Below are 25,414 nucleotides of genomic sequence, written 5' to 3'. Positions count from 1 at the left end.
CAGCAGCAGGGCCAGCTTCACTGTGCCCCAGAAGGACCTAATTAACATTTTATCTCAGTTTACTATACTCTATATCATACCAACTATCCTCTCTCTAGTGAAACTGAAATTTGCTCGTTGGATATAACTCCAATTCAGGGGGCAAGAAGTGAGTAGACCTCCCATCTAGGTCCTGAGACCACTAAAACTTTACTGTCTGCCCTCGTCAATCACACTGGAGACCTACCTTCAGGAAAACCAGCTCTAAACAGACGGTGGCAAGTCCCTGTCCCTTCCAGGCAAATGTCAGAAGAAATGGGGGCCTCAGACACCCGAGAAGTCTGGACCGGGCATTAAGGAACTCTTGGAGGCCTCTAGGACATGAGCAAAAGCGTCCTAGCTAACAGTAAAGAGCAGCCAAACTCCTGTGTTCCTTTCTGTCTTCTATGGGCCCTTCTGAACAGCAAGAGAGGCCAGGACTGCAGCCAAGCGCAACTCCACAGCATCTGGGAGGACTGGACTTCAGTATGCTAAAGGGCACCTCTGATCATTCTGGCATTGACAGGGTGTGCTTCTACTCATAGACCCACAGCACAAAGTTGACTTCTCTATTTTTACCTTCAAGTTTCTATTTTCCATTCCAGCACACCCATGGCTGAAGGTGTGCATCTATTTCTCTATTTCCATAGCCTCCTGTATGCCAGTCACATGGGGTGAAGGACGCTACATGGCTTCTGTCCTTGGGCCTGTGGCTAGTTTTCTAGGAGATTGTATGTATTTGCCCAGTGAATGTCTCTAAATGATTTCCAGTAATAAAAACAAAAAGTCCAAAAGGACAGGAAAAGAAAAGGTCTTCCTGGAAGTGAGCAGTTTCTTTGAACCTCCAGATTCAGCTTATGTGGTTGGATAAACCAAGGCACCTCCTGATTACTAACACAAAGCATTCTGTTACAGATTGAAGAAATGTTAGAAGCTCTTTTATAAAGCCTTATTAGTCTGTAGAAGCCTTTAAAACCCCTTCTCAGATTCACTGAAGCCCTTCACAATAAAGCCCCAAGGGGATAAAAGTTTGATGAGATTTAAAGCAGAGTTTCTAAACATTTTTACCTTGTACGTTTTACATTAACGTCTTTTAACCGTTCATTTAAAATATCTCTCCTGTTGTAGTGAGTCCTTGTGAGGCTGGCACTCCACTGTTCAGCTCAGTCAGCTGCCTCCTTGTTCCTCCATGTTTCTGTAGGAAGTCAGAAGTACTCCGTGCTCTCAGAAACCACAGTGAACTACCAATACTGGCTGGATATAGTGTGCCTCAATCTTCCTCAACGGGGGCATTAACTTCAGGAGGTACATTCAGGAGTCCTAAGTAAAGTCTGGCACTTGTAGGGAATTTTAGAGGGGCAGAAGGCAGATGCTTCCCAGTGCTTTCAAACAGATCCAGTACCTTAGTTGCCAACAAGACAGTGACATCCTCCAATTTAGACTGTGGCGTTAACTCTGGGACTAGCACACCCATGCCTGGGGCACCAAGAGGGAAGGGGGCTGGCTTGAGCCTTTAGTTTTTGGTTAAGTTACCTAAACTCCTACTGTCTCAATTTTTCACCTACAAAAAGATATAAGACTGACACCACAGTAAAGACTGAAGCCCCTCAGACAGACTTTCGTGAATTCCTTTTTGGATGCAGTGGGTGAAAATGGACCCTTGTGTTAGAAATTAGCACAGAAAGAAGAAGCAGGGGAAAGGGGGGGGGGGATAAGCTAGAGGCGAGGTGGGGAACCAATGACTCCTAGGCAACCCAGAGGCTTTAAAGGAAAGAACATGGCTGTAAGGACGCTAGGATGAAGAGATCAGAGTATTTCAACTTGATAAAACAAGGAAGGAAGCCACAAGCCCTTCTCGGAGGAAGGAATGGGAGCTTCTGAGTTCAGGACATCTGTATTTCTACCTGTGTGTTTAGTTCCACATACTCAGTTCATAAAAATTGAACTGAGTCATATACTCCCAAAAGAAGGATGTTAATGCTTAGGTGGGAATGTAGCCGGGTTAAACTATGTGCTGACTCTGTTAAAAAAAAAATAATGTTAAAACTGCTTTGAGTTATTTTAGTATCAAAATGCATGTGATTATGAGTTTGGTGGTAGTTATGATATTAAAATTACTCTGGGATAAAGATCAAGCTATACTATGACCAAGGACCTCTCCTACCAATGCCTGACAAGGCATTCCTCTGCCGCAATTGCAGCCGGAACCATGTGTACCCCTTAGCTGAAAGCTTAGTCCCTGGGATCCAGGGGGTGGGGGGTTGGTTGGGTGTCAGTTCATTCTACCCATGGGATTGCAAACCCCTTTAGCTTCTTCAGTCCTCCCTCCAACTCCTCCATTGGTGACCCCGTGCTCTGTCCAATGGTTAGCTGCCAGCAGAGATTTTTCTTTTTTTAAAATTTGGGTTTCAGATGGGTTTGGAGAAGCATGCAAGAGGGTAGCATGGAGTAAAGTGATCAAGATACCTTATAGATCACTCTCACACGGGGATCTGTTAATGCATAGTCTTCTTTACTCATTTTCATGGATGAGATTAATTGTTCAGTCAGTGTCAAAGGATAAATGTTAAGTTTTACAGCCATAGTAATCAAAAAAGCTTTAATTCCAGCACCTTGGTAGTAGGATCATTTTTTTTTTTTTAAGTTCCATGTCAGCCTGGACTACATAAGGACTTTCAGGTCTTCAGGACAGACATTGCTTCCCAGGGAGATCCAGTCACCAGGAAAAACAAGGGAGACAGAATAGGTGGAGAAGAGAGAAAAGAGAAGTAAATAACCAGGGCAAGGTTGCCCACCGTCACCTGCCAATCAGTCCTATTTGCTGGCAGTCACACCTCTCCATTAACAGGCTTGTGGGAGTCAGGATCAAACATAAGACTCAAGAGCTTGACATAACAGTTAAATTAAATTTACCGTACAATTAAAATAGAATTTTAAAGAGACTATGAATTTGTTTGAAAATACACTTATATAAAGTAATGGATTCTGTGCAATTTGAGGGAAGCATCAATGTGTTGTGATTAGCTTCCTTCTGCCCAGGGTCAAAGTCAGAAGCACTGAAGAGAATAGTTGTCCACCCACAGGTCATAGTGAGCTTCTTTTTGCCAGTATGCCACCAGCAGGGTGTTTGTCCTGCCATCCCTTGTTGAGAACAGTATCTTTGTGTGAGGTGGATATAGCTACTAACCTCATTGATTAGGTCGTTAAGAATTCAGGGAAATCACATGCTGTAGGAACCATGTTCAGGCAAGCACATTCCTCTCTGTGGGCCAGACAGATTTTAATGGTGTATTGTGGCTAGATTGTTCAGTCAGTAGTATAGCCATCAGGACAACTTGGTTGCAGGACTGGACAAACTGGAGCAGGTGACATGGTGTATGAGGAATGGAGAAAGTCTTCCTCACCCTACTTATGTTATATAAGCATGACAAATTCCACAGGACTGTAGTCATCTCCTCTTGTCTTCCAGGGTTTGAGAGGTGGTCACTTTGTTACCAAAGTTCTTTTCACATCTGTGATGAACTGCAGATTCAATATGCAGTGAACATCAAAGTACAACAGACAGAACTTTAATGGTATAAGCCTGAAACAGCATCCTTAAAGGTTCTTCTGGGAGCCTAGCAGAAACACCCATCACTAGGATATTTTCCTGAAAATATATCTTTTTCAGTTTTCCATGATGTTGGGGTACCCAGACTATAATAATCTCATGTAGGGAGACATCATATCATGTTGTTTGTATTAGAAACTGTATATTGGTGGTAGACTCATTTCAGATTAAAGTCTATCCAAAATGATTAATAATAATAATAATAATAAAACATCATGCACCTGACAGATTACTCAGTAGCTCCTTGCCTGTTGATCCCAAGTCGCTTGTGTCAAATGGCCACAGTATCAGCCATCTGATGGAAAGAGTTTAACAGCAGAGCCACGCTGCTCCATCTCAGAGCTGTTCACACTGAGATCCCAGGTGCCAATCGGAGATGATGGTTGGCTGGCAAGACGAAAGCGTCAGTGTTGACGCCATGACTGTCTGGTACCCTTCTTTCAAGCCATCATGAAAGGTCTGTATGTGGTTTTAGGTGGACTCCAGGCCATTTTGACAGAGAGAGAGAGAGAGAGAGAGAGAGAGAGAGAGAGAGAGAGAGAGAGAGAGAGAGATCATATAATCAATGAACCCAAGAATGAACCCAAGAGTAAAGTTGTACCTAAGCACCCACCCCTCTTCAAAGATCATCTTTCTAAACTGTTGGAGCAGGGGTGGGGTTTCTTCCAGACCTTTCTGGTCTTTTTAAGTAAATGACATAGCAGCTGGCCTTTCAGCGGCCTTTGCAGTTCTAATAAAGTAGCATTCTTGAAAGAGCACAGGAGCCCATGCTGCTGTTCCTTGACAGATATACCACAGGCAGATGGCGGTTTATTTAGTTTCTACCACCCACCCCCCCTTTTTTTCCTGTCTAGCTCTCCAACTTAAGGAAAAGATATGATCCCATCCCATGACTTCACGGTAGTATAATTTGAATGGCGTGAGTGCTTGGCTCATGTGTACATCTGTGCATGCCAGCACACCAGGCATCCCTGTTTACACCAGTGCTGACTAGTAGGACAGTGGCTGTCAACTCTCAGCCTTCTTCAGCAATTCTGATCTGGAGAAGATTGCTTCTCTTCCTTTAGCCATAAAATATACAGGTTACTGCATTATTCATAAGGGTAGAAAACTGAAATTTTCCCATCAAGAACCACAAATCAATAAATTGTATGAGCTCACTACTGGTGCTGTAATCGAGCTGTGTCGTCTTAAACTGAGCAGTTCCTGAGGCCCTTTGAAGCATGCCTACTGTTTCTTTGAGTAAGACTGGGGTCTGACCTCCACTTTCAGGGGCACGGGGTGAGTCTCATAAACACTGATATTCTTTGCCAGGTTCTTCAGAGCCAGACCATTTCATCCGGGCCTGTAAATGGTCAATGTGCGATTTAACTAAATGGAAAAAAGGTCCACATGGGACACTCGGTCCTTCCCAACAGCCCAAGGGCTCCTCCATGTTACAAGTATGTACTGCCCAGTGACATATGTTAATTACCCTTTGCTGTTCATTTCTTAGAAAGCAAGGGTTTAGTAGCTAACAACGCCATACATCTACAAATCACTGCTGAAAGCACCCATAACCATAACTGGACTCTTTCATTAAAAAGTTACTAATTGGGGATGGACAGACGGCTCAGTGCTTAGAGTACCAACTGCTCGTCAGGAGGACCCAGGCTCAATTCCTAACACCCACATGGCAGCTCACAATTGTCTGTAACTGCAGTTCCAGAGGATGTCCCCCTCTTACACGGGCATGCAGGCAGGCAAGACATCAGTGCACATAAGGATAAGTTAATATTTTTCTTCAGTTTTTTAAAGTTAACGGATCTTGAGATTTCATTTTGTGTGTTCTTATGGCATTGGTTCTCTTCAAACACAGACATTCCTGATGGCATTAGGGATGCCACAGGCGCATAGTACGTGCTGCTACGTGATGTATATGCGCCATCCATTCCTCTGAACAGTCTTGTGGGAGCCACCCTCACCATCCCATTTCATAAACTAGGAAACTAAGGCCAACATAAGGGAAGCTTATGTAGCTATAAAGACATGCAGCTATAAGTCACCGATTCCCCATCAACCTTCCCGATGCTGTGACCCTCTAACAGATCTCTTCATGTTGTGGTGGCCCCATCCATAAAATGACAGTGTTACCACTTCACAACTACATTTGCTACTGTTCTGAATTGTAGTGTAAATATCTGAGATGCAGGATATCTGAGATGCAGTCCACGACCCTTGTGTTGAAAACAGCTGCAATAGATAAAAGAAGAAGGATCCCGTTCAAGGGCCAGCAGCCCCCATGGTCAGCAGCTCCCTTCACACAGAACCAACCAGGGCTTGCCTCATAAAGTATCTTATGTGGGTTATGTCCACAAATCCCAGAGAGGACCCAGGCAGCCATCTCTGAATCTCTGCTAACATATTCCCTTTATGAAACTGGAGATGTCCTCCACCCATGTGAAGCCAGCCCAGGCCCTGTGCTGTATCCCTAAGAAATGTGAGCTTGTATCAGAGATTGAGATGCTCTGAGACATGTCCACAGGACCCTGAACAGAGAACAGTCATCAATAATGTGGGTGGGTGGAAACCACAGAAATTTGCTTAATCAATGCAAAGGAAGGAACTGGATGGCAGAGTGGACAGGAGCCTTGTCCAGAGCCATGCTGACCCACAGTACACACACAGCAAGCAGCAGGTGGATGACTGACTGACTGACTGACACCTGACTTAAAAATTCCTCTCAGAATATCCGAGATTTATTTACATTTGAAAACTGCATAAACACTAAGTAGGATCAGGCGTGTGATAGTGTTTGGATCCTGAAATAAGCAATTCAGATAGGAAGGTGGCTTTGCTCTTACCAGAAACTGAGTTTGAAGAATTTTTAAAAATACCCAGAACTTGAGGCCTGAGTTGATGCTGTAGTGCTGATAGAAACTGTAGCACTGTGGTGTTCTTGTAAAACCAACCTACTCTAGTCTGCAGTGGAAGTCAATGAAACATAAGGTGGTAGTTTAGACCGGAGTCTTTGATATTCGCTAAGGCTCATGAGAGTTGGCTTAGACTGGACTTCCCTGGTCCTCTGTCCACATAGCAGTGAGTTCACATAACCATGAAGAGAAGCAGGTCAGACATGGTGAGAAGGCATGGTGTTTAACTTGTTCAGTGGTTCAGGAGTGATGGCAGTTGGGTAGGTTGTAAGAGGTCAGAAAACCTTGGCTCCAAGATGGTTCCCATCTGTACTGGCCAAGTGACCTGAGCTGTCTTGCTAACTTGTCACTGTCTTTTAATTGGCCCATCAGTGGAACTGGGATGACAAGCTTGGGAACAGGAGCCCTTGAGAGGGCTCTATAAATGGAGTGACTTTCATACCTCTGATGGATAGAGGTGGGAGTCCTCTATTCCGCATGGGGCATTTCTTCTGTTGGCTAAGCCTTGGTTATCCTTGAATGCCCTGCAAATGGGACTAGAGGGAGGGGGAGGGGAAGGGAGGGAAGGAAGAAAAGAGGGGAGAGGAAAGAAGGGGAGAGCACTGGACTTGTGGAACCCCCATCCTCTGCCCCCTAACTCTTTGCTCTTCTTTCTGTCATGAGAGCATTGGTCCTCCCAAAGGCAATGTTGGATCCCCCCATAGAAATACAACAGAGAACACTCACTGGATTCCTTGATGAGCCTGAGGACCTTCCACTTGCTCTGGTTTGTGGCCTGTGGCCTGGTGGCAGCTTTACCACATTGAAGCTGCCCCTGATTCTCCCCACATCTCATTCTGACTGACTCCTTTCCCATCTGCAGTGGGCTGTCAAAGATTGACTGGCCTGTGTTCATAAGTGCAATTAAGAATTCCTTGTTAAAAGGCAGCCATAAACAGCAAAGTAGGATTTGGATCTGATTACATGAAGCAATGTTAAGCAATAAACTGGGGTTGATTTGGTTCATGAATTTGCCATTTCAAAAATGCACCATTTGAACAAAGGCAAATTCCTTTAGAAAGATGGTAAAACTGTATCCTGTGAAACTTTAAATCTTGAAGATTCATAAACTGTTTATGGTGAAAGTTCTTAAGTATTTATTCTCTGTCATCTTTGATCTGGGTTAAGCCAATCACATGTGTTTTGCTTCACTAAAAGGCAATGAAGTAAAGATTCATTATCAGGGATAACTATGGGTATGCAACCTTTCCTATTCAGTCTGGTTGTTCAAGTCAAGAAGTCTTAAGACTTAAGGCTTAAGAGGTCATTGTCTTAGTATCCATTAGGAAAGAGGACCATTAGAAGTAAGCCTTGGGATCCCTGGCACAATACAGACACAGAATCACACAAGTGTCTTGACTTCCTTTTGTCAACTTCTCTTTGATAACTAAAATCCCAGTCATGGGTTGAATTGACTCTTCAACCCCTGTTTCAGAAATCAATTCCCCCCCATTTCTCTGATACCTCACTATAGTTGTGATAGTTATCCCCCACTTTGTCAGTATGAGCAAAAAGGATCCCATGTGCACTTGCTTTTGCCCAGAAGGAAGCAGTTGTCCTTCTCACCCTGCCATCTAGCCAGTGAGTCCAAAGCCTTTGCTCCCCCGAATCAGCCATGTCAGCCCTGAGTTGTGATGAATGATGTCTAGCGGTGACGGATCCCTCTGGAAGTCGTAAGCAATTGCTGTTCAGACCCTGCTTATTTGACAGCAGCTATGCATTAAGGGCTGATCCAGGTCTCGAGGGGTGAGAAGCACCAGAGATGTCCCCCTACCACCTTAAGAGCTTCTGTCTCTGGTAGTAGGGAGCAGAGGTGCACACAGATGCCAACACTATCCAGCAGAACGTAACAGCTATTGAATGAGGACAATAAACAGAGAGAGTGGCTGACCACTAAAAGGTTGGTATTAGGGGAAGACTTCAGGACTGACCAGGCGTTGGAAGAGGGAATGAGACTTTGGTGATTCAGGTGATGAAAGGATTCATAGCCAGTTAGTAGGGCTCGCAGATCCAGGAGTGGAAATGTGTGGCACTTTGGTGGCACCTACTTACCTGTATCCAACAGAGGGGATGAACCTCTCCATGAGGTTTTAAGATCAAGGACCATGTATGTCTCTTTGAAAGCATGCATCCACATACCAGCTGACATGCTTAGATTCTCTCAACCTGTATTCTGAATATGCCTACAGCCTGAAGAGCCTCCCTCTCAGTCATGTGACCTGTAACTATTGTGCTTGTACTGTTGTGTGTCAGCTAACAAAGCATCTGTGTTGGGGTGGGGGAGGGGAGGTGCAGTGAGCTGCTTGAGGCTAAAGGCTTGAGACATTGTGTAGTCCTGCCTCTGGGTCAGTTAACTCTGCTCCTGGGCTCCATTGTGTGTGCCAGTGCGGCTGTTGCCTCCAGAGAGGTAGGACTCTTGTGTCTCAGCCAGGTGTGCGTCTGATGGCCAGGCTGGCGTACCAGCAGTTTACAGGGAGGAAAGGGGAGGCCAGCCAGCAGAGTTAGGAGTGGGTTCGCTCTGGAGGAGTTAGTTGAGTTGGTCGTGACGGAAATGATGCAGCATGGTTGAACAACAGAGTCATCATGGACTGAGTGTCAAGAAGCTGAGACTGAATCAAATTAAGTTCACGGACAGAGCCACGCTAAAAATGTTTACTCTGTGTCAAAATTAGTATTGACAGCTAACGTTGAAATCTGTTTGTTATGTGTCTTTTTAATGTTGAAATGAAGACAGCACCAAAACAGCTGGTTTTCTCTTCTTGGAATCCTACAGAACACGGTGCCTTGTAAATGTCAGAACGATGGATAGGCAGTGTGTAATTTCCCTTTTTTGCCATCTCACTGCAGGAAATACCAGAAACGGCCCAATGCCGTATGGGTTCCGGCTCCCGCCAGAAGAAGAGATGAGGAGGCAGCGTCTTCACAGATTTGATGGCCAGTGATATGGCACCATGCAGGGGAAGGTGTGTTCCAGCTGTGTGATTGAAGCCCGTTCACTTTACTCCCCAAGCCCCTGATTGGTTTTAAACAAAAGAAGAGCACACCTTTATTGTTGCAGATCACTCTCGCCTGCCACGAACAGGTACTCCGTGGCCCTTGTGTGCCCAGATTGCCCAAGCCCGGCTGACACGTCTGGACACCAGGCTTGTCCCAGGAAGCCCACAGCTTTCCCAGGGTGGCCTGTGTAGCCCTGTGATCGCTCCTAAACCAAAGGTCACCTCTTCAGTTGGGACTAGTTTCTACTTTTCTCTCCTTCCCTCCAGACTCAGTGGCACATATCCACACTGTGGGTTATTTCACCAGCTGAAAAGACCGGGCCCTTAATAGGAAGTGGGTTGTTTATTCCACCAGGTGAGTGGGTCAGCTCTCACTCTGCCTGGCATGCCAGGTGCCTGACTTAGCAGGAGGGGCAGTGCCACCACCCCCCTGTCCTCCCGGCATATTTCCATGGTATGGGAAGAGGATGTGGCTACCTTCCCAGGGTGTTCCATGCTCTTTCACGAAGGCCCCTCGGAATACTCAGGCCACTAAGTTTGCCTGATGTTCACAACGCCTGCCTTCTTGCATATGTAGGATGTCGGACTGGAGGGGAATAAGAAAGATCTAAGGTGGGGGAAAGAAACCTACTCGCTCATTAGATATCATGTGGCACCAGCAATTTGGGGTCAGAGCCACCCCTCCAAGAGAAGGAGATGAGACTTGTTTAACTGCTCTGCAGAGCGGCAGCCGGTGCCACACACACACTTACACACAGCAAAGTGAAGGTGTTATATGGGGTTCTCACAGGGAATCCCCCCTACAGCAAGTATTTTTTTTTTGTCTTCATAAAAGTGCCTTCTCATTGGCCACTATGACTGCAGTTTGTCATAAACAAGTGTCTGAGAACTGCTCCAGGGAAATGCTGTGTTTTATACACATGCGTTGTCCAAATCACTAATGGCATTTCTTGTGTTCTGAGAATAAAAAGACAAGACAGGGTGTCGCCTCACAGTCAGGGAGAGTTTAGTTCAAAGGGAGCTAGGAGCAACAATGGTGACTCTAACTCACCCTCCGTGTCTAGTTTCCAGTGAGGACAGGTGTAGACAGGCGTTCCTGTGCACAACGCAAACACCTGGGAAAGAATACATCTGGTTATGCCAATTAGCTTCTGGGGGCAGGCATATAGGACCTGACTTTCTTTGTTTACAGTTTCATATTCTATTTTTTAAAGTGTGTGTGTGAGCATGTGCTGCTTTCAGAAGATTAATTTATACAATGAATCAAGAAACATGTAGCCAGCAAAACAAACTTAATACTAGGTACTCTGTGTCCATTATACTCTGTGTCCATTAAGAAAATTCATAGGCTGTGCTTGGTGGCACACTTGTCTAATCCTAGCACTCAGAATTGACGGTAAAGAGGATATGACTTCCAAGCCAACCTGGTCTACATATGGAGTTCCAGGCCAACCAGAATACACACACACACACACATACACACACACACACACACACACGTGTACACACACACATACACACATGTGCACATACACATTTATATATCAATACCCTGTCTCAAGACAGGGAGGAAGGGGGAGGGGAGAAGGGAGAAGATGAAGGAAGGAAAGAAACTCACTGAATATAAATAAAAAGTACAAGCAATTTCTCAGCTTTAAAAGGCACTGGTGCCCAAGGCTGGCATTTTGAGGCTATTAACATCTCAGTTTCCATTCTACGCATTTGACACACCTGGTGCCTGCCCACTGTGCAGCCCCATGTTAATATGGATCCACCTGGAATGTCTTTAACACTTGCATATGAATGGACTAAGCAAATGTATGGAGTCCAGCATTCAGACAGGCTATCCAGACAGTGGTGCCTGAGCACCTGAGTTTAATCTGTAATTGGTGGAAAGCCACGGCCAGTTGATGTTATGAATTATGCCCATGAGCCGGTACCTCCAAACACATTGAAATTATAATGGTCAAGGGAAATTATTCCTGGCTCTGAAGCTATACCTTCCATACCACAATGAGAAATAACCTTTTCCCTACTTGCCACCTTTTGATAGCCCCTGGAAATTCTGCCCTAACACTCTTCTGTCACTATTCTTATTTGTGCATACCTGCACCAAATCATGTCTGTGCGTGATGTGGTTCTGAATGACCCTAGAACATAGCCTGCTGTTGACCTGCCCAACCTTCCCAGTCTCCCTCCCGCCACACTCAAAATGCTCAGTAACTGTTATTTTCCCACCAAAGTTATTGTTCAGTTATTAGAATTCCCGCTAGCTTTGTATATAGAGCTTGAGTGCAATAACAGTACCTGGTTGCTTTGCTTGACTTGTTGGACAAAGACGCTGAAATCCCAATTTTGGATTGTGTAGTTATAATGTGCACTTTTTCTTTATTTATGGAGTGGAATGTCACCAATGTTTATTACAGATGTGGGAAAAATCATTTTAGGGATAAGTAAAAACCACATGTCTTCCAGAATAAAGATGGTCTGGAAATTATAAGAATTGTGTTGTTCAAGTCATGGGCTTGCCTGTAGCCAAGTGCTTACTGTTTTCTGGGTCTGGAATTCTTTTCTTTGTTCGTCGTTACATTTTTGTTTTGTGTTTGCCCCATCCACAATAAGGAATTCTCAAAGTTATGTCAACAAACTGGAATTGGTCTAAAAAGGAGTAGCAGAAGCTAATTGCTTCCAACAGGGAGTAAGCACCAAGAGCGAGCGGGTTTTTAAATTCGACTCACTAGCAGTCCTCCAGCTGTCTTTCGTGTCCAGTTCCCACAGTTTGCTGTGGTCAGTCAGCCTAACAGATCTCTTCATTCAGAATCCCCTCCCGGTTCTGAAGAGGCAACACATGGAAAGCCATCAGGGGAAGCAGTTTTGCAAAGTTGCTCCTAAAACCGCCCACTGCTGAGGCTGGCACGAAGCCCTGAATAACTAGCCCTTGGGGTATCTGGCAGGGGAGTTGGCTGTGAAGTGACAGGGGTAACCCCGCCACAGAGAGTGGACCTCATTTAGGGATCCGTGTTCAGGAAAGAAATGCATTCAAGTACTTGTGAGTATACCATTCTATTCCTTCCCATGGGTCACTGCAGAAATTTTCTGACCTAATTCCCGCTGTCCCAACATTTTTTTTCTTCGCCAGTATTTTAGAATCATAAACTCTAAGCTTGGAAGGGCCTTGAAAGTCTCTCGATTCATTGCTTTGCTCAATACTTAAAATACCTCTTCACTCAGCTCCAACCACAGTTGCCAGCTGGGCTTCAGAACCCATTTTAGCAATACCTCTCATCGTCCCGGATGTCTTATTGTTTGTCTGTTGACAGATGGAAAAGGTCAGAGCCATTAACCTCAACCACTGGACTCCCCGCCCTCTGGACTCCCCACCCTCTGGACTCCCCGCCCTCTGGACTCCCCTTTATTCTGAACAGCCCACGCACACTGGTCTCACCATCCAGGCTGTGAATGCTTCTGATGCTGGGATCTTTCCAGTGCTGTGTAAGGAGCAGCATCTCGTCTCCTTCAGCCCTCTCTGTTCTTCTCATGCCGTCCATTGAGGCCTTTCCGAGAGACCATGGCTCCTATCACAGACCTACTGTTTTTATTGGGTCTGTGTCTCTCAGTATCCACGTGTGACTTGGAGATAATTGGTTGTGCCATGAGAACCCATCTTCCTTTCCAGGGCAGGAACTGGGACTGGAATCCTTGTCTGTCCTCACTGGGCCTTCAGCAGTACATAGAAATCTCTGAACCAATAAATACGTGAGGATGGAAGTACAAAGACGCTCATTCACACCATGATGGGTAGTAAGGCAAACTGCTTCTAAAATGCATGTGTGACCATGCATGCGTTCTTCTGTTTGTGTGTGTGTGTGTGTGTGTGCGTGTGCGTGTGCGTGTGCGTGTGCGTGTGCGTGTGCGTGTGCGTGTGTGTGTGTGTGTGTGTGTGTGTGTGTGTGTGTGTAAAAGTGCCCAGAGAGACCAGAAGAGGGCATTCAATCTCTTGAAACCAGTGAGCTGCCCAACATGGATGCTGTGAGCCAAACTCTGGTTCGGTTCATCTCTAAATGAGCAGCCAGTGCCTTAGCCACTTCTCCAGCCTCCACTATCATCACTTTATTTTTTGAGGCAAGGTCTCTCACTGAACCAGGCATTCTGATGAGCATAGACTGCCTAGCCAGAGTTCAAGGATCCACCTGACTCCACCCCTCTCTGTATTAGGGTAAGACATGCAGAACCGCTCTAAGCTTGATTGTACACTGGTGTTGGGGAGCCAAACTAAGATCATCATTCCCATGCCATGGGCACTTGACCAACTGCGCCATCTTCTCGATGCCTAGTTATATCTATCTAAAGCAAACTGGCTTCTCTGAGACCAGTGTGACATTTTATCACCCATTTTCAAATATTCCCTATTTTCCCATGCCTAGCAGCGCACACTTGCAGTTTGGATACGAAATGCCCCTTCTCTTCACCGTGTCCCCCGCTTCAGGCTGATATGTTGCAGGCTTGCGTTGCTACTGAGAAGTGTCGGGAATGTTCAGAGGCGGACCCTAGTTGGACTAAGCCAGTCCAGGCATGTGCTTGGGGGCTTCAGCCAGGCTCGGTCGCTCTCGGTCTGTTTCTTAGCCACCGTGAGGTGAGCGGCCTCTGCTACCTGTTCCCACTCTATGAGACTCCTCTTCACACCCCAGTTTATCCAGCCACACTTGAACTGAAAGCATGGCCAAATAAACTGTAGTTTTAAGTGGTTTCTCTGGGGCATTCGTCATAGCAATGTAAAGTTCATAGCACAGGGACAAATAACACTGCCTTACATTGTATAGTTCTACAGTCGGCCTTCACACCTTCAGCCCCACAGATAACCTTGCAAGTAGACAGTCTCATCTTACTTAGCCAGCATGACAACTGAGGCCAATGGGAGGCTGAGAGCCATACTGCCCTCTGCGCTGCCTGTAGTTGACGCAGCCCTCTTGCCAGGCCTGGTTTCATTTCTTTTCCCCACCCAGCGCCGAATAGAGAACTATGCTTCACAGATCCTCAACATCTTACTCTTCCCAGCCCTGGCTCCCCACTTCTGCAGATCACCTTGCTTTTCCTCCTAAGTCAGTGCTAAGGGTAGACCACATTACAGGGTAGATTTACAATAAGAGTGTGGAGGTGGTAGGGTGATATCTCAGTCAGGAGTGTCTGCCTTGAGAACACGAGGATGCCCTAAATCTCCCAGAACCCACATTAAAGCAGTCAGACCTTGGTGACTCATGCTAGTAATCCCAGTGTTGAGGACAGGGAAACAGATCGGTACCTGGAGCTCCCTGGACAACAAGCTAGCCTGCTTGTTGAGTTTCAGGCCAGTGAAGAAGCAGTCTCAAAAAATAAGATAGATGGTGTTAGGATTCAAACCTGGCTGAGGCGCCTACTTCACATACAGCGGATGCTGGCAGCCAGGTTCTCCCTGTGTCTCTCAGTCCTTACCTATTATAGGGCCTTCCTGCCTGGCATACCCCTTGCCCTGAACTTTCCAGCTCAAATGGCCAGGGCTGCTCTTCCCTGTATAATCCAATTATTCAGGTTACTCATATCTTTGTACCTTTGGGCTTCCTGGCTGCCTGGCCCTCCCCTCTCCCTTGCCCTCCTCCTCTCTCTACCCTCCCCTTCTCCCATGGCCCATTTCAGTCTGGTCACGTCTACTTTGGACTCTCCCAAATGTCCCAGTCTCTGGCTATGATCTCTCACATAATCATTTGTAATAAGCTTTCTTCTCTACCATACCTATAAGCAGTAATTTTCTTTTCCTTTTTATTTATTTTTTCATTCTAATGGCACCTGAGGAAGAACCATTTTGGGTTGTTCCTACATACATGTAACACATACATACAGACAACTTCATACATGTGTCTGTAGACAAGAACACACACACACACATGTGAGAGGAAGCCTGCTTTAGCTTAGAGGAAAATACATTCATCAACAACAGTGGTCTTGGAAGCCGCCACAGAATTTTATATATAATGAACCACATCGTATGTGACAATACAGCAAATATCTATGCTTCAGTAGTAGGTCAGGCATCTTGCAAAAGTTATGTGATAAAAATCTGTTACTTTAAAACCATGGTTTAGAGAAATGGATGCAGTTTAATGGCCATGTTTCACATTTTTCCAACGAATCATTAAATATTGAAGCACCATAAAATTCAAGCATTTCGCGTGGACGTGTCAGGCAGACGTCATAGCTTAAAATGCACTATGCAGAGTTCCTTGCAGATAATAGCAGTGACCGTTGCAGAAAGCTGATTTTTTTTTTATGTGGATTGTTTGTTCCCTGCAGACCTTACTCATAATGTCCCTGCAGGAAATTGGGATACTTTTTGTGGTACAGTGACTTTGTGACTAGATATAAAGGAGACATTAAGAACTGGCTAGGTATAAATAATTCTAATCAGTAATTTATATGCTATGAGAATCAACATGTAATTTTGTTGTGGGGGTTGAGGGGAGCAAGAAATAATTTTCATATTAAAATACCTTATTTTAAATAGAAGACATGCCCATGCTTAGTGAAGGGTGACTACCTACTAAGTAGATAATAATCCAACTTAAATTCTCAGCATGAGTGCAATGTCTGACCTTATAGATGAGGGCAGTTTAGCAGAACTCACCCATGGCAATGCAGCTGAAGGGGGATGCGGCTGGATTAAAATCTGGGTCCAACCCATTCACAAGTCCTCGTTTTTCCACTATTCTGACAGCCATACCAAATCAGAGGGGCACCTGTTAAATTATTCCAGTGGGCTCATGGAAATACTGATCAGGAAGGAGAATGGTCTGTTTTGTGGTGACCTGCAGGAAGTGCCAAGGAGACTCTGATGAACTACAGCTCTCATGAGCCATTCTGACGACTTTTTCTAAGTGCTTAAAACACACAGACAGCGTAGAGGGCCTTGATGCCAAGAAGCCCTTAAATCCTGAGGAAATGCAGATTGCGGCTTGAATCCTCGTGTCACTTCCACAGAGGATCTTCTTTCTGCCAAATCTAGGAGCGAATCTCGTCATTTCTGAAATTTCAGTTCATAGAGAAGTAATTAACTGTGGAGTGAGGAAGGGTCGGTGCTTGCCAATTGGCATTGCGGTAATAATTGTATTAAGAGATTATGGGAGTGTAGCTATGTTTAACTTTCTGATATTCTGAAGTAAGGCAGGCTTATGCTGGTCACCCTTTTACCAATGTGATCCTATTTGCAGAGTTGTGCATCAAAGGCTTACCAAGGCCTAGGAAATTGTCACTGAATGAAACAATCAAGCCGATAATAGCTCATTGCGTGCTACTGATGGGCATCCAGACACCAGCAAAGCATGGTCCCTGCCCCTCAAGGGCTTCAGTTTTTAACTACGGAATGAAAGAAGTGTCCAGAGACAGTAGAGAAGTAATGGAGAGGAGACAGCCCCCAATCTCTTTGGGAAGTTCATATACCTGTCACTAATCCATTGTGCTAGCACCAATGTGTGTCTACCTAGGTGAACCCTGGGGAGGATGCTGACAGCACAAAGTCGAGCCCCAGACACAAAGGTATGTGAGTGTCCGCAGAGCCGTGTGCAGCTTATGCTCACAAGAGGCTCTCCAACAATGAGCCTCAGCTCACAATGGACCTCTTACCCTGTGTGAAGTCATTTTGGACTCCACAGGCAGTGCGGTCATTCAGGATTTTTAAGCCAAAAGATAACAAACAGTCTAACTTGGATGGAACTTAGAGGATGAGTGGAATTCCAAACTGGAGACATCTCCTGTGAGAGGCTAGGTGGACATGTGTGTGAGAGCTAGAAGCATGGAGAGGGAGACCAACCCACTCGGGTGGGGACGTGAGGTTCAGTCTGCAGAGGCGACTTCACGAAGCTTGGATGCCGGGTGGCTTCCACTTACCGAGAACGAGAAGCCAGAAGGAAACACCCCATCTGTGCTCTAGTATGGAGCCTCAAGGTAATTCCCATAGGGATCTAGGCACATTCCAGCCAGCGAAGGGTGGAGGTCTTGAAAAGGACGCTTAGATAAGACCATCACAGTCATGGATTAGGATAAATGCAAAGCTTGGTTCACGGTCCCCACTGAGCAAGGCTGCTCCAAAAACATTGATATACAGCCAGGTGGAAAGAGAAATATCTTTAAGACTACACGCTCTTCTGTCTCAAGAATGCTTTTCCTATTGTTTAGCCTTCTGGACCATTTCTAAATGCATCAGTAATCCTTGTGCTGTTCACAGGAGGATCGTGGGGGTCTTGTACTTTGAACTCCTTCAGGCTCACTATTTTAAGTAGCCAAATTGCCCTCCTATTTCAACTAGTCATAACTTACTTGAAGCATGTTAATGTTCTTGGTTTTTTCTATATTCTTTGTTTATATTCCATATGATTTTCCCTTCCCCGGTTCCCCCCTCCCCGTAAGTCCCATAAGCCCTCTTCCCTCCGCCCATTCCCCAATCAACCCCCTCCCACTTCTCTCCTTCCTTCCTTCTTGGGAATGATTTGACATGTGAGTTGTCTCTTGGTTATTCAGAGCTCCTGGGCTAATATCCACTTAGGAATGACTGCATTCCATCTGTGTTCTTTTGTGAATGAGTTACCTCACTTGGGATGCTATTTTCCAGTTCCAACCAATGCAAGTTGGTACAACCACTCTGGAAATCAGTCTGGCGCTTCCTCAGAAAACTGGGCATAACACTTCCGGAAGATCCTGCTATACCACTCCTGGGCATATACCCAGGGGATTCCCCAGCATGCATGTTAATATTCTAACAACAAGGCTGAACGGTTTAACATTATGTGGCAATGCATGTGTGTTCTAACAGTTCATCTATTCCCAGCCAACTCTTCCTGGAACTTGTTCTCAGGCCAAGTTCATGATGAAATTTCAGGAGGCCTGGTGTAGGATGATAGATATAGATTCTGGAAACGTAAGAGTAATGTAAATAAAGAAGAAATGGGCTTTGATTTCAGACATCAAAAATATTTAACATGCACAGCACTGAACTTAAAATCAGATGAGTCAATAGGAAAACTTGTGTGACATCAAGAAAATATTTTATGTTAAAACAGAGACGTTCAGCCCTAGTTATATAGCGAGTTCCAGGCCAAGCAGAGACAATGTCTTGAAAGAAAAACAAAAACCGTGTTTCTCTTTAAAAGGCTGGACTTCTAGCACTTCAGGAGATCCAGGCAGCTGCCAGGATATTGAACAATGTGGGGTTATATAGCAAGTTCCAGGCCAACTCAAACTACAATCTGGGGTGCCATCTTAAAACATAATATAAAATAAAATAGATGTTATTTATCAGAAAGTTCTCTTAAACTGCCATCCTACAGACAGCCTACAGAAAAACAAAATGCTAAATGTATTCTGCATGAAGGAGTTCATCACTGATGGTAAGGGAAATACACCTTAGAAATACTCTTGTTTACTTTTGTTTTTAATTATGTGTATGAGTGTGTCTGTGGGTGTGTCTTTGCATGTGGGAGCCAGAAAGGGGAACTGGAGCTCCTGGTGACTGAGCCAGCTGACCTGGGTACCAGGACTGAATTCAGATCCTCAGAGAAAGCAGTCAGTGCTGTCAGCCTCTGAGCCACCTCCCCAGCCTCAGAAACCAATTTTTAATTGAGTTTTTCTTTCAATTATTCTTAAGTGCACTGAAAAGTGAGCTCTGACATGAGTGTCTGTCTCAGGGGGAGAGAAAAAAAAATCCTTCCTTTCCATTTAAATGACAATTTTACTTTAGCTGAGGAAGGTGAGTTTCAAAAAAAAAAAATCTTTTCTAGCAAACCTTTCAGTTTGTGATTTGTAGGCATCCCCGACTTGATAGCAAGCGCAGACCTTTTGGTATGCAGAAAAGTCACTGCAAATTGACATGGATTCTGTCCGTGTACAGGAGCTGCTAAGTACCAGTGTCAAACAGCTGTCTTGCCATGATGCTAATACAATATAAAGAATGTTTGAAAATTGGAGAGACAGATGCTCCCATTTAAAAAAAAAAAAATCACAGGAACACAAAATTCAGATTGGCTATCATCTTTGTTTCTGTTCAAAAGAGCCCCATGCTTTCCTGGTGGGGTGACCCTGACATAAATGAATCTTCTTACCTAAGTTTAATTAAGTCAGCCCTTAATTTTCTCCCAAGTGCATAATGATAGCCCTGTCACTTCCGGAGTGAGTCGCCATTATCCATGTGGAGGGAGGAGCCTTGCAGGTTCTCCTGGGAAGGAGAGCTAGTGGCTTTGTATCAGGCTCTCCTTGCCTGAGTAAGCCCCATGTGGCGTCAGTCCCATTAGCAGGAGGACACGCTGGCCCCCCACTGGGGAAAAGTGGTCTGTTTGCAAGTTCCCTGGGATGGGGAGTCAATTTTTGTGAATCAGTACCTTAATATTCATTAATAGCTTTTAGGCCCCTAATCCCTTATTGAATATATTTTTTTCTATAATTGCCACTTTTCAAAGGGGTTGCCAAAGTAGGCATTTCCATTCTCTGTAAAATTCAGAAGAGAACATAATGTTTTATATTCATCTGTGAAGTGTTTATGCTAATGTCGAGGCTCTGGAATACAGGACTGCAGGCCTTCCTGCATAATGAGCCATTTCTGCTTTGAAATGATCTGCTAATGCCGGCAGTGTAGAAAGGTTGGTTTTCTTTTCTTCCTCCTTTTTAAAAACCTCTTTGGGCCATGGTCTCACAATTATTTAAAGTGCCTGCCTTTAAAAAAATAGATTAAAGAGGGAATCATTTTGAAGCACTGAAAAATCTCTACTTCATCGCTTCATTTGTTGGCCTATTTATATTGTTTTTTTTCCTGTAAAATCTAGCCAAAAGCCCAATGGATTACAGAATAATTGACTTCAGTTGTTTGAGAGTCTGTCGACCAATAAATGAAGTTTATAATCTGGTCTTTGTCATTCACTTGCTTTTCTGGGAAATTAACACATGTTCAAATAAAGCCTGTTCTCCCATCATCTCAATAAAAGGATGTGGTGATGGGATCAAACAACTCCACGTGTACAGTGTTTGCTTGATCTGTAGAGGAGAGGAGGAGGAGGCCTGGAATAACCATGCCTGGACAAGGCATGGCTGAAGGAGTCTGGAGAAAGCACCACTGAGTTTGCTGGAATAGCTGGGGAAACTCGTCCTCCATAGGATGTCTGCCTTGATGCCTGTTGGCATCCTTTGAATTCTTTAGCCCTGCTTCATGCACACCTGGCACCTGCTGATTTTCCTCAGCTGGGCCTGAATGTCTTTCAAGGTGTCTGGTGACGGGCCAGAGGCAAACTGCAGGTCTGAGTTCACAGTGGTCAGCCAGAAGCTGTACTCGTTTGCAAAAAAGTGACAGGTTCCCTGCCGGCCCTGGCATTCAAGGAATGGTGCAGCTCTGAAGTCCTCTAAGCAGCTGCCAGGTGACATCAGCGCCTGCCCTCCTCCTTGGTCCCCAGCTCCAGTGTGCTACCGAGAAAAGAAAGAATTAGGGATCAGGTACTCCAGACCACCAGGACAGAATCAGGACAGACCTGGCATGCCCAGGTCTGGCTCTACTTTAAAATTCTTAAGTCGCTCCATAAAGAGCAATTTATAATCTGCCGAAGATCGGTAGGAAGTGTGTGGGGTGTGCATGTGAAGTAGAGCCAATTCCACTGATGGCTGAAATAAATCCATCTACCAGGCTTACCAAAAGAATAATTGATGAGAAAAGATAAAAGCAATAATGATGGCCCTAAATCTCAGCAGTCTATAGTCGGCAGTAGCTTGGATGACCTCGTATCCTCTGGTTTCTACACAGTACTACTATCTAGACAGGAATAAGATTCAAGGACGGGAGACTCACCATCAGAAAGGAGTATCCAATCCAGAGGCTTCTCCATGTCTGCGGACACGGTGGGATGGATTGGTCCTGACTGTGGACAGCCACGGCCTGACCTGGGGCCTCACACACTGCACAGCGGCTGACGTAAGGGCGGATCTCTTCCTCTGTGAGTGGCATCATAGGAAGAGGAGCTGCACTGGACAACCAGTAGGACCTGTCATTTCTCTGGGCATAGTGGCACACTTGGTGGATATTGCAGTAGGCAAAGGGCAGCGTGCTAAACACAGGAAGGCAGGAACCTGCCAAACCTTGGAGAGAAGATACACAGTATATGAGCAGACTATTGTGTGCAAGCAGCCAGTGACTCCCACAGACACCTGTGGAGAACCATGCCAGAGCCAACTGCCGCTTTGGCCACCTCCCTGATCTGTGGACCAGCGTCCATCATCCATCCCTCTCCTGGGAGCCCAACAACCCACCCAGGGCTAGAGATGAGCACAGATATTCTTCTTCTCAGGTCTTCTCAGGTCTTCTCAGGACCAAGGAGCAAACAAATGGTCACTGAGGAGACAGAGAAGCCCTGTGGTTGAGAAGTGAGGGTTGCCCAAAACTCCCATAAGGATGACTTAGACTTTATTCTAAGCTGAGATATCCAAGATGAAAAAGATGGAACCAGGTTTGGAGATGGTGGTGACCATTCAAAGAAGGTGCTGAGATGGAGAGAGCCAGAGGCCCAGAGCACCAGCTCAGAGCTCAGTGGTGGCTTGTGGGAGCCAGGGAGAGTGCATCTGTGTGACTTCATCTTCTGGTATCTGGAGATATTTCAGACCACAGGGTGTGGGCTTCGACTTTCTTGTTAAGGGGCTTCGGTTTTACCGAGGGGTTCTACAGAACTTTCAGATAGTGTTCCAACCCAACCAGGGCAACAAAGTCCTGATATTAGGAGAGGAGAGAAAGCAGGCTCAAGACAAACATCCCTTCTTCTTTCCACCCCCCCACCCCATCCTGAAAGAATCTAGGCATCCAAGGAAGGCAGTGTGGTGGCAGTTCCAAGCAGAAAATAAAGACGGGGCATCTGAACATCTGTCACTTATCGGCCTGTCACATCGTCCTCCTCTTACTAGATAGGGACCAGCCTGGCTGTAAGACCCACCTAGCTGCCCACTGCCCCGACTGGCAGACATGCTCCCTGTCTCCACCATCCCTCCCACTGTCATCATATGCCTTGACATCGAGTTCTGCAGTTTGCAAATCTGCTGTTGAAAGATGGGAAGGACCACGGAGAGTTGATGCTTCAAGTCTTGTGGTCCCAAACAAAACAGAACGGGGTTAAAAGCCATGCTTGCCAGTTCTATAGCATAACCCAGTAAGTTCTGCCTTCAACTACTCCATACTGAATCATGGGGACTCCTCATGCCCAATTAAATAATTTACATTTACTAAAGTCACATTCTATAGCAAAGCTACATCACTTCCACTGCAGAAGGAGTACTAAAAGGGAATACAAAACGAACAATCAAGGTTCGTGCTTGTGGTGTCCTACACCTTTAATTTCAGCTCTTAGGAAGCAGAGACAGATAGGTTTCTGTGAGTTTGAGGCCAGCCTGTTCTACACAGTTCCAGGTCAGCCAGAGCTATATAGTGAAACTATGTCTCAAACAAAACAAAACAAAACAACCACCACCACCACAGCAACAATAACAAAAAAAAAAACAGTAATAAATAGGTAAATAATAACCAGGCACAGAATAAGCCCCTGTGGCACCTAATAGGATCAAGAGGATTAGGATGACAGGACTTTTGTTTTTTGGGTTTTGTTTTTTGTTTTGTTTTTTGTAAAGCTGTAGAAGATTAGTACTTAAGAAGTTGATGAATCTGTAAGATCAACTCCTAGGTTTTGTTCTCTGAGCCACAGCAGGAATGACCCCCATATAGCACATGACAGCTTACTCTTGGGGTATCCATACCAAGATCTTGATTGTGCGCTTTCTCCTGTCCTTCCATGTATAACAGGCTGTACCCTGTCCAGAGCCGAGGCATGCCCGCAGGGCAGGCTGGTTCTTGAGCTGTCTGACTGTGGAGAACCAGGAGGAAGCCACTGAGGTATCCAGGGCCAAACCCCTTGGGTCCAGGATCACCAGTTGGACCAGGGGGGCCTAGAGAAAAGAAAAGATTTAACAAAGCCCACATTTAATAAGCACTTTTTGAGTATCTCTGTTTCAACATCAGGAAAGGGGGAAGCAGGACACAGCCTGCCCCTCCAGCCTACCCCTGTCTATAGTACACAAAAAACAACTCCTCCAGCAAAGCCTTTGTGCTTCTACAAGGCTGACATCTCAACTGAGAACTGAAAATACATGTTTTTAATTGCTTCAGAATTAAACATGTAGTCTCCATTCCTTGTCAATTTCCCTAAATGATGCAGAATACCAGTGACCCACATAGGGCTGGTATCACTTTAAGCAAAACAAGGAGTCCAGATCCCCGGGAACTCTATTAAAGTCCACCACATCCAGAACCCAGAGTTGGTGGGGTGGAGACTGGAAGATACTCAGAACTCCTTGCTGAGACAGCCTAGCCAGTTAGCAAGCTCCAGACTCAGTGAGAAACCTAGCATGAAAAACCAGGTGGAGAGCAAGCGCAGAAGAGCCACCATGCTCATACATGTGCGTGAGCGCACACACACACACACACACACACACACACACACACACACACATGCACACTAAGCACATGGGAGGAAGTGTGCAGGGCAAATGCAAATAGACTCATCAGAGAGGCTCAAAGCAGTCCAAGATTTTCACCTCTATGTGGAAAAGGGGTGTCTTAGGAGCCCCTCCCACACATTTACTAAGGATAAAAACACCTCCTGGGTGATTGGGGCTTTCTTAGCAAAAGAGAAAACACGAAAAGCCCTCCTGGTAGTTGCAGAGCTGGTATTCAAGGTAAAACTGTGTGTATCCACATTAGACGCTGCTAACAGCAAAGACTGCAGTGGTGGAGGAGAGAGAAGAAAGGGAACTTTTACCTGGTGCTCCAGGACAGCCCGCCTCTCCAGTGTCACCTTTGTGTCCTGGAGGCCCCGGAGATCCAGGGATGCCGTCCTGGCCCCTCCTGCCATCCAGGCCAGGCTCTCCTTTGCACCCTGCAGGAAAGTTCATGGTGGTAGTGGTGACTACAGCCTGTGCATCCCATGATATGACTCAGCCTCCTCCCCCCTTTGATGACATTGGGTCTACTCGTTTAGTCTACCCAAGTGCATGGCATTGGCTTATGACCTCCACCAAGCAACTGGGGCAATGGAAGTCCTGAAAGGTATAACAAATTGACCTAGATTATGACATGGTCAAGTAAAAAGTTAGGTCATATCTGTAGCTCTAGATGAGGGAAGTGTTGAAAGTTACCGCATTTTCTTCATTATTGTTTTTGTTGGTTGGTTGGTTTTTGGTTTGGTTTGGTTTGATTTGGGGGTTTGAATTTTTTGCTTTTAGAAAACATTGAACATATAATGCCTTTATGTTCAAATATTCTTTCATGATGATGTTTTTAAAATCTGGATGGGGGAGTGGAGGAATGAGTTTAATGCATTATGCATTAGGATTCTTTTTTTTTTTTTTTTTTTTGTGGTGTTTGGTGGTTGTTTTTGAGATGGGAGTCTCACTGTGTACTCCTAGCTGTCCTAGAACTTGCTCTGTAGACCAGGCTGGCCTCGAACTCAGAGATCCACAAATCTCTGCCTCACTAGTGCTGAGACTAAAGGGTATGCTACCACTGCCCAGCTTAGCATTTGATTTCCAAGAATGGATAAGTTGTCAAGGGTTTATGATGTACTGGTTTCAAGCTAACCCCTTCATACGAATTATCACCTGAGTCTTCATAGCAACCATATATGGCTCAGGATGCATTTACTCCAGGAGGGAGAGAGAGACTTCAGCAGGCATGGAGGGCACATACCTGAAAGCAAGGGACCATCATCCCCCTGCCTCAGCTCTTAACAAGCTTCAGATAGATC

At 45.4% G+C, this 25,414-nt stretch overlaps 2 protein-coding genes across 3 annotated transcripts in view; one reads left to right on the top strand and one right to left on the bottom strand.

The window, feature by feature from the left end:
• The window catches only part of Rhbdd1 (rhomboid domain containing 1), a 1,230,872-nt gene extending 1,218,123 nt beyond the window's left edge, over positions 1–12,749 (top strand). For both annotated transcript variants that reach the window (XM_052192139.1, XM_052192138.1), the window contains exon 7: positions 9,427–12,749. In XM_052192139.1, coding sequence (XP_052048099.1) covers positions 9,427–9,521 — 95 coding nt within the window. In that variant the 3' untranslated portion in view covers positions 9,522–12,749. The remainder of the gene's footprint in view (positions 1–9,426) is intronic.
• Positions 12,750–19,349: 6,600 nt separating this feature from the next.
• Positions 19,350–25,414, bottom strand: part of Col4a4 (collagen type IV alpha 4 chain) — a 133,021-nt gene continuing 126,956 nt past the window's right edge. The window contains exons 45-48 of the mRNA XM_052192370.1: positions 24,431–24,547; positions 23,370–23,558; positions 21,424–21,710; positions 19,350–21,044 (exon numbers count right to left, since the gene is read on the bottom strand). Of these exons, the coding sequence (XP_052048330.1) occupies positions 20,781–21,044; positions 21,424–21,710; positions 23,370–23,558; positions 24,431–24,547 (857 nt within the window). The 3' untranslated portion in view covers positions 19,350–20,780. The remainder of the gene's footprint in view (positions 21,045–21,423; positions 21,711–23,369; positions 23,559–24,430; positions 24,548–25,414) is intronic.

Source organism: Apodemus sylvaticus, chromosome 9 (assembly GCF_947179515.1).
Source record: "Apodemus sylvaticus chromosome 9, mApoSyl1.1, whole genome shotgun sequence".
NCBI classification, from domain to species: domain Eukaryota; kingdom Metazoa; phylum Chordata; class Mammalia; order Rodentia; family Muridae; genus Apodemus; species Apodemus sylvaticus.
The sequence above is the reverse complement of the archived record's forward strand: the minus strand, read 5'-3'. Positions and strand labels throughout refer to the sequence as shown.